Genomic DNA, 8,819 nt, shown 5'->3' with positions numbered 1-8,819 from the left:
CATTTAAGTGTGTTGAAGTGTTTAAGCTCTATATTTCACATTTGGAATGAGGAAATATTCAATGGTCTACGTTTACGTTTGAAGTGACACACGGTGGTATATGTACAAATCGCCAGCAGAGGGAGCCATCGTTCTGTGATCGAGCTTCTTGGCAAAAAGTTGGTTGTCAGTGATTTTACCACAGATCTGCCTACTTATGTTAAAGGCTGAGACACAAAAACTTCTAAAAGTATAGACACATTGAAATGAAAATACAATCTTTTTTTTTTTTTTTAATCAAAACTGAGTACAAAACATCACATTTTAATTGAAAACAGTGACTGCAGTAGGTTTGAGTGGTAAGTTTAAGACATTAGGGTAAAAATATTTCTGATTAAGATGAACATTTTCCACTTCTCAACAATTACTGAAGCTGAAATGTTCAGTAGCTGCCAGCACGATCAAGTGTCATATTTGGTCACGCGGCTTGTTGCACTGCAAGGACCCTGAAATGAGTCTGCCAGTAACCAGCAGGTCACATTGACCTGGTCATGTCCTGCCTGTAAAACTGGTGTTCATTCAGCTGTTCTCAAAGCCAAACATCTCTGGTTTACAAAGGCAGTCTTGGTTTATGGTTTACTACAGTACAAAGTGCTTATGCACTTGTTATGTATCATCAGAAAATGCACAAATAACAGTCTTGTGCTCCTGCCCAGCGCTTTAATGCACTGATGGAAAGAGAAATTCCTGAGGTTGAGAGGGAGAACTGGTCTGCAGCTCTTTCACAGAGCTGTTGCTGTGCTTCGAATAGATCAGTGTGAACAGTGAGCAGCACAGAGTGGTGCTGCTTATTTTTAAGAAATGTCGTTTCTTTAACCCATAAATATACATCCATAAATTACACAGGAGTGTAAAGATCAACAGTCAGCAGGAAGGCTCAGTGAAACACTGGACAACCCCACTACTTGCCCATGGCTCTTCACACACTTGTCACGTGTGCTTCATTAAAAGACTATCGTTTAAATGCAGATAGTAAAAGTTCAATATTGATCATGTACGTGCAACATATATAAAGATATATAAAGTCAGATTCACGTTTCATATGAACCACCAAGAAAATAAAACATTTCCTTCTCAGTTTCTCAAGTTACGCTGAATGTGCAAACTCAGTGGCAAAATTCAAATCACATTTTCATTCCTATTCCCTATCTTGCATTGCCAGCCTGCAGTGCATGTAAAGCAGCCACACATCTGTACATTGTAAATAAAACATTTCAATGCCCAGATTTTCTTTCAGGCAGGAGGTACTGACCTAAACATCACACTGAGGTTCTGCTGTGAGAGAGAGCAACTCATTGGCCCCTTTCTGCTGTCAGAGCTTTCACAGTGAGCTTCACTTTTGGGTCTGAATCTCTGAGGTATAATGCAAACACACAGCCATTCTGCAATATGTGCAACTGTATACTTACTGTAAGTGTCTTTAAGGAGGCGACACAGTTACACTGACCTGTCTGAAGATTGAATAATAAGACTCTTGGTCCCTTAACTCACACAGTCTTGAAGATGATCAGAAGGCGAACTATTGATCTGTGCCAGCTCTGAATGGTAACTCTTATCTTTGTCGTCATGGGAACGTCTTTGAGGAGCTGGTGGTTCTGTGCAGGAGAAGTAGTGGGGAAGAGTGGCCATGGTCAAAGTACCGAGAATGAGGAAACTGCCCGCTACCATGAAGGAGGCCACGTAGTTGCCTGTGATGTCCTTGAGCAACCCTTGGAGAAAATACGGAGAATTAATAAAATAATCACATTAAAACACAGAGCATATTAACAAAAGGGATATTGCATGGCATGTGTGGGAAATACATACATTCATGGCGAAATCAAGAACATAAGGGCGAAAATAAAACTGATAAAAATTACGAGAACTTAAATAAAGCTCATAATATTAGCCTCATGCTAATTAAGAAAAAGACTCAATACAGTCCTGATTACATGTGAGGTCTTATCACTGTGACATTATGATCCCGTTAAAGGAGGAGTTGACATTTTGAGAAATAACTTTCAGAGTATCACGGACACGACAATGTTTTTTCAATGCTTTGAGCACCACATACAAAAACCCTCCCCTGCAGCGAGATGGAGAGAGAAACCAAACACAACCAACGTTATCTGCGTTCTCCGACACCACTTGATGTAAGTGAAAGGTCCTTTGTAATTTGGTTGAACTGACACTTCGAAACATCCTGTTCTAACTACTCTGACTCTATTCTGTAGAGACGTACGACCTGCTGACTCCTGTGTGGGAACAGTGTGAGTCAGGGTCAGAAATAAAACTTCTAAAAACAGAGGAAGGGGTAAGGGGAACTTGCTGACACTGATTACACCAATTAATGTTTGACTACTTTAGCTTCGGTGTGTTAACCTGTTTAGCAGCTGAGTTATGTCAGTTTAGATAATATGAAACACGCTGACGTGACCTACGTTGGGAGACACAGCCTATATTAACACACCGCGCTCAACACTATGTTGGTTTATTTTATAAACTCGGCTTTGACTTTCTCTATTGTGAACAAAACTCAGTACACCTCCTCTGGCTCGACATCAGTCTGCTCCCTCGGCGTGCTCCTACCTGACAGAGGTGTCCCCAGCAGTCCTGCGATGCTCTCGATGAGCTGCAGCAGCCCGAGGGCCCCCATCATGCGCTCCACGCCCACAATCATGGGCACCACCGCGAAAACCAAAGAGGTCAAAGCGCCGGAGCAGAAGCCGTAGAGGAGGCTGATCACCATCAGTGCAGCATAAGAACCAGACAAAGAGCTCACAGGCAGCAGCATGATGAACACTCCCGCCAGCGTTGTCCACAAGCTCAGCAAGTGGATCAGCCGGAAGTGTCCCAGGTCAGCGAACCAGCCTGACGCTACGCGGCCCAAAATGTCTGTGGCTCCGGCGGCGGACATGACAAAAGCAGCTTGGTATTCTGAGAAGCCGACTTGGCGGCTGTGGGCCACCAGGTGGAAATATGGAACGAAGTAGCCGACATTAAGAAGAGTGATGGCTGCGGTGTAGGTGAGATAAGGCCTCTCGAAGAGCAGCGGCAGCTCCATGTAGGAGGAGACTCGTCGCAGCACCGCGGCACATGATGAGCTGCTCTCTGAATCCACCTGAGGGGTTAAGAAAAGGAAGGAGATGATGATCAAATTATGATCGAACTATAAATCCCTCTCAATCACAGGGATGAAACAGCCCTCAATGAGCACTCAATGACCAGAGGTAGAAGAGTCATCCCAGAGAAATCATTTACTGAATCTCCAACTTCGCTGCTGCAGATATATAAGCTGCCACAAAAGAAGACGGCACCTTTTGCGAGGCTTTAGGGCGTCGCTTCAGGCGGACGAGAGCCCCGCAGGGCACAATGTTGAGGCTGAGGCCCCCCAGAATCAGCAGGGCCCCCCGCCAGGCATACATCTCCACCAGAAGCTGGAATAGCGGGTTGAAAGCGAAGGAGGAAATGCCGATGCTGGAGAACGCCAGTCCCAACGCCAGGGTGCGGCGCCGCGTGAAGTGAGCCATGACGGTGGCCACCATGGGAGTGAAGACCAGTCCCCAGCCCATACCTGGAGGAGGGAACGGAGGGAAGGTGAGAGGTCAGTTTGTTGACAGGTAAACACTTAACGAGGTAAACGAAGACGAGCAGCCCTCTAAAAGTAAAGGAGGGATGTTTGTAATCCGGCTGTCTCACAGGAAGAGGAAGTAAACCCGTTACTTTGACTGGTATTGTAGGACTTTCATATATATGACCTGAAACGACACCCATAGTGAGGTAGAGATGAACAAGGCTGGTGGCCTGCGAGGCGAGTATGAGGCCGAGTCCAGCGAGAAAGCCCCCCGTCATCACCACCACCCGGGTGTCATATGCATTACACAGCGCTGCACCCAGAGGACCTGCAACACAAACACATACAGGTGCCTCCATTAGTCAGGACACTTGCCAAAATCCCTCTTATTCCACCATGTCTATCCTGTACCAGCTAGTTTTAGCTCCACCGAAGGTAAATGATGTTTACACTGAAATATTCAAACCCATGTTTTTATGGCTGCACAAGTCCAGATGAAATTTTCTAGCTGTCTTATCCTCTTATCTTTATCTCATCCTGACATATATTTAGTATGTGTGGAAACTTTGGGATCTGCCCTAGAGTGTAAAATAAAGTTGTGTGATTTTGAAGTCTGGCTGCAGGGCATGTCTTTGTAATGAGTGACCCCACAGGTGCTGGTTAAAGGGCTGAGCTGCAGCCCTGTTCTCTCAGACCAAAAGGCTCAGATTCAATTAATGACCTTGTTTAAGTTGCTTCTCTTTCATCAGATCCCTTCCTGTGTAAATAGTAAAAACTTAACAGGAAAATTACAAAATGTGCTGAAAATGATAAATGGATTAATCTAATAGATAAATAATTGTATAATGCTTTTGATTATTGAATAATCATCCAAGTAATGCCAAAAAATGCCAACCATTGACTGCTTCCAGCTTCTTAAATGTGAGAATTTAATACTTTTGTTTGTTTTATATCAGTGTATCTTGAATATCTACTGAATAACTAGCTGTTGGTCAAACAAAATAAACAGTGGGAAGACATCTTCCTCTTCTTAGGGTCTGAGATATTATAATAATAAGCAATTTCATTTCACACTCACTAAAGAACTGCTGTGCTGCCAGGCCTGTTGAAGAGATCCAGGAGATGGCCTGGGCGCTCTCCTCAAAGTACTGGACAAACTCCACGAAGAAGATCCCCAGGCTGCGCATCAGCCCGAACACGAGGCTCGTGCTGACGAACAGGGCGCCGACCATCACCCAGCCCCAGCCTCCATCTGGACCCTCAGCTTCATCACTCTGGCTCTCTGCTTTGGGCTTGTGTTTGGTCATGTCCAAGACAGAGTCTGTGAAAATACGATAAAACGCAGGTCGGCGTAAGAAGCACCACGGACAGTCAGATCACCTTCAGCAACAGTGCAGAACTAGTCTCAGATCAGCTCTGTGGTTGTCAATAGCCATAATCATTAACTTCCCACAGGCCAATAAATGCCCTTGTTGTGACATGTAAGTGTGAGCGAGCTGCTCAACAAGTTGACCTCCATTTGAGAACAAGATGTAGGTGAGAGGTGAACTCTGACCAGGGTTCATGATGCATCAATACTGAAATATCAATAAGTATGTTCAATCCACTTTCACCAGACCTCTGTACAGCAATCTGCAGGAAGCGACATAGAAACTAGAAATGCCTTTTTTTTCTGTTCTTAATATCTGGCGAATTTCCAGTGCGGTTTTCTAGTTATTGTTATTCTTCACTTGTCTTTTCACTTTTTAATGCAGTAATAAGACAATTTGCAACTTCGACCTCTGATCATAACCATGTTCTCCTCTGCTGGCCACATATAGCTCACTATGCAAACACACATATGTCTCTTTCAGCATTTGGCTCAAGGTTTAAGAATGATTTACAAGGTCTGTTGCACTTTTATAAAGTATGTTTCTGTTAACTGGAAGTTTGTGTGCTGGGGTCAGCCATGTCCTAGAGGTGAGAGAAGAGGGCTTAGGATCAAAAGGTCGCTGGTTTGAATCCCTGAACGGGCAGGAAGAAATGTGGGCAAGGGCAGAGTGAATGAACAGCACTTTCCCCTCCAGCAATATCCACAGCTAAAGTGCCCTAGAGCAAGGCACCTAACGCCCTGTGGCTGCTCACTGCTGCTGTGTGTGTGTGTGTGTGTGTGTGTGTGTGTGTGTGTGTGTGTGTGTGTGTGTGTGTGTGTGTGTGTGTGTGTGCGAAAGTGAGAGTTTCCTGTGATGTTTTATAGCATTATATAACATTATCCTTTAGGGAGGAGGAGCAGATGTGCTATTTCCAACAGCAAGAGCCTTTGGTGATGGCTTAGGCAGACACCTAAAATAATCACAAGCCTACAAGTATCAAGTTCTGGTTGGCTTAACATCTTGGTTAAACAATCTCTCGGGAGGGAACTGTCTCAACACCCAGATGTATGCCAATAAAAGAGAAATCTGATGCACAGCTCAAGTATCTATGCACTCACACACACATAGAGAGAAACTTGATCTTATCTCCTGGTTTCTGGAGCGTTTAAAAATCATAAGAACACACTACAACAACACTGTGAGCCTCATCACACTGTTTCTAATTTTTAAGAGAAAAGCACCTCAAGCACATTTTGTGCCGATGACAGCAACTCGCCGGTCACACGATGCGTCCTCACATGATGCTGTGGAAATACAGCTGCAGCACGACACACAATATGCAAACAGCGCTGAAGCCCCTCTTCAAGTACACAACTTTGATCTTTAGCAGTCAATGCACTCTTGTTATTGACTTTCTGTGACCTGCTGTTACCACAGTCTCTAGAGGTGTTTTCTCCATTTTCATTCTGGTTGATGTTTTAGTCAGCAGTCAGCTGCTACTGTACGGTTTCCTGAAAGCTGTGCCTCCTCTTTGATGTGACTCATCAGCTCACCAACATAAAAAAAAAAAAAAAGTTGCCACTGACGTGCTCTCAACAAATTCAGCTTTGTTTGAAGTTTCTCAACATAAAAAAAAGTTTATTTGTCCTGCAGTGGCTTTCAGTTAACTGCAACTTTACTGCAAAAAAAAAGTCAACAGTTTATTTAAAAATATAGTGGTGGTAGCGGTTCACTTTTATTTCAAGTAAACTATGCAAAATCAAGACAATAATTGTGATTATTTGTGTTGCTGGTTGAGCAGTATTTGCCCCTCTGCTCCTTAATTTGCTGAGCTGAAAAAATAAGCCAAAGCAACATGTAGCACAGTGAGCTGATCCATTCCTGACTAATACCACTCACTTCGCTCCTGCAGGAATGACAGGAATTTGCAGCTAACACACTCTCAAACACACACAACCTTTAAAGACCTGATGCTCACAAAGCAGGAAAATTCTAACTTCGGCAAAAACAACAGTAACTCAACAGGAGCTGCAGTCTGTGTTTCACACTGTTACTGTAAATGTTGGTGAGTTGGCTGCTGAATGTGAAACCAACCTGTTGCAGGAGATGCAGGAGCTTCCCTAACACCAGACTTCAGTGAAGCACAATCTGTTTTAGAGAGAATAGAGAGTTTCACATCATGATCATGTGATGTACTTGCCAAATATTTCTTTTCTGTTTTCTGAGAAACCAACATGGGAAATGCAACTGACATCTCAGCATTGATGATGGTGAAGGTACAGGAAATCACCCGTTCTTCATTTTCATAGGCTGGTGTCAAGTCAATTTTATTTATGTAGCCCAAAATCAAAAATAATAAATTTACGTCAGAGGGCTGAGAAACACTGAGATCAAGTCCTCCATTCAAGCAACTGGCGGGGACTAATGCATGCTTGGTATTTTAAAGACTGATTCGTGTATTTTTAGACCCATCATATCTCAATTTGAGTAGTTTTTGGCAAACAAAGAATGAAAGACTCCCAAGCTGTATTTTATTCACAGCACAAGCACATAGACCTTCATCCTGAGAAATAAAATTCATAGAAAATGTAATTGTGCAGTTTACTAAATAAACGTTGTCAGGTGGGTGTTGGAGGGACTAAAGAACTAAACCTTTGCTATAGTGAGTTTCTACTCTCTCTCCCAGTACTATGAACACTTTCTGAGTTGTTTTTATTTCAATACAAGCACAACTTCTACACCAGTTTTAAAAAAGTTATAAATGAGCACACTACCTCTGCTCCGCTGCTCTATTTTCTTGGGTGTCTTTTTTATTTGTATTTTTGCTGCATCAGCTAAATTCACACTTCTGCACAATTTGAGTCGGAATCGTATGACGTTGCTTGGTGAATTATTGCTGAAGCCAAATCATAAAAACATATTGACTGCAAACAACAGAAGGAAACACGCACCTGCAAACACCTGCTGTTCAAGGACTCAGTCAGCTTCACCCATGTTAATTAATTACTCAGGTAGACTGCCCTGGACAGGTCGACAGTCGTGAACGCGCATTGGAAACTGAGCACGCACGTAGATGACGTCGGCTCCCCAAGGCGCCTGCGCAATGGCTGCCACACGCGGCTGTATTAACACCAGAATGGCAACAAATGTTGACGTTTTTTTGGCGACAGGCAAATTATGCTAACGTATTTCAAGATAATTTTAAATTCATTTTCAAATTTTGCCAACAAGCTCTTTGTGTGAGCGCGTGCGTGAGTGAGAATTAACGCAGAAAACGGTTTCATAACCCGTGACTAAGTGAAACCTAGAAGGCTGACTGACCGACTGTGACCCAGATGTTATCGTATTTAACTAATCGTACGTTAATAATAACAGCACTTTAAACCGCCCGCAGCCCAAAGATTCACTCTGCTAGCGTTGACTCCACTCACCGTAAGCCTAGGCTCGGCTCGGTCTGTCAGCTTCCCCCGGGGCAGCACATGGTCCACAGTCTCCAGGTTCACTGTGGTAAACAGCTAGATTACAACGGGTCCTGTCAACATGAGCAGCAGCAAGTTCAACAGTGCTCACTGGGAAGAGCGGTAACCGGCCGCGTGCACAAGCCCGACGGGAACGCGCACATTGGACATGTTTGCCATGAAGTCTGGACATGAAAATCTCCATCACAAAGCCTTTATGGACAGTTTTTCACGTTCACAACACTTATTGTACTAAATATTTGCCTATAACTATCAATCATTTTATTTTATTGATTATGTCGAGTACATTTCTCCTCCTAAAGTCCTTTATTATGCCAATATGTTTAATGGTAGGTCTACATATAAAATTCTCAGTGAGCAACTTAAACTGTCCTCTCATTTGTAATATCATGTAGT

The 8,819-nt window shown here is 43.4% G+C and overlaps 1 protein-coding gene across 2 annotated transcripts; it reads right to left on the bottom strand.

Annotated features, from left to right (window-relative positions):
* Nucleotides 1-283: 283 nt before the first annotated feature.
* slc16a13 (solute carrier family 16 member 13) lies at nt 284-8,519 on the bottom strand. 2 transcript variants are annotated; one of them, XM_022760801.1, is made up of 7 exons: nt 8,376-8,519; nt 7,039-7,092; nt 4,671-4,913; nt 3,777-3,920; nt 3,336-3,592; nt 2,608-3,139; nt 284-1,748 (listed from the first exon to the last, which is right to left on the bottom strand). In XM_022760801.1, the coding sequence occupies exons 3-7, from the start codon at nt 4,897-4,899 to the stop codon at nt 1,522-1,524; spliced, it is 1,389 nt and encodes a 462-aa protein (XP_022616522.1). In that variant the 5' UTR covers nt 4,900-4,913; nt 7,039-7,092; nt 8,376-8,519; the 3' UTR covers nt 284-1,521. The 2 variants fall into 2 exon arrangements, with proteins under 2 accessions (XP_022616522.1, XP_022616523.1); XM_022760802.1 differs by lacking the exon at nt 7,039-7,092.
* Nucleotides 8,520-8,819: the final 300 nt, after the last annotated feature.

The sequence above is a fragment of the Seriola dumerili genome, unplaced genomic scaffold, assembly GCF_002260705.1.
Source record: "Seriola dumerili isolate Sdu_G_001 unplaced genomic scaffold, Sdu_1.0 BDQW01000362.1, whole genome shotgun sequence".
Taxonomy (NCBI): Eukaryota; Metazoa; Chordata; class Actinopteri; order Carangiformes; family Carangidae; genus Seriola; species Seriola dumerili.
This window is presented reverse-complemented; position numbering and strand designations above follow the sequence as displayed.

Coding starts and splice junctions, on each gene's coding strand:
- slc16a13 (XM_022760801.1), bottom strand. CDS start 4,899: ATGACCAAACACAAGCCCAAAGCAGAGAGCCAGAGTGATGAAGCTGAG. Junction 3,921..4,670: donor GGCAGCACAGCAGTTCTTTA/GTGAGTGTGAAA, acceptor TTTGTGTTGCAG/GTCCTCTGGGTGCAGCGCTG. Junction 1,749..2,607: donor GCTGGGGACACCTCTGTCAG/GTAGGAGCACGC, acceptor ATTTTCTCCAAG/GGTTGCTCAAGGACATCACA.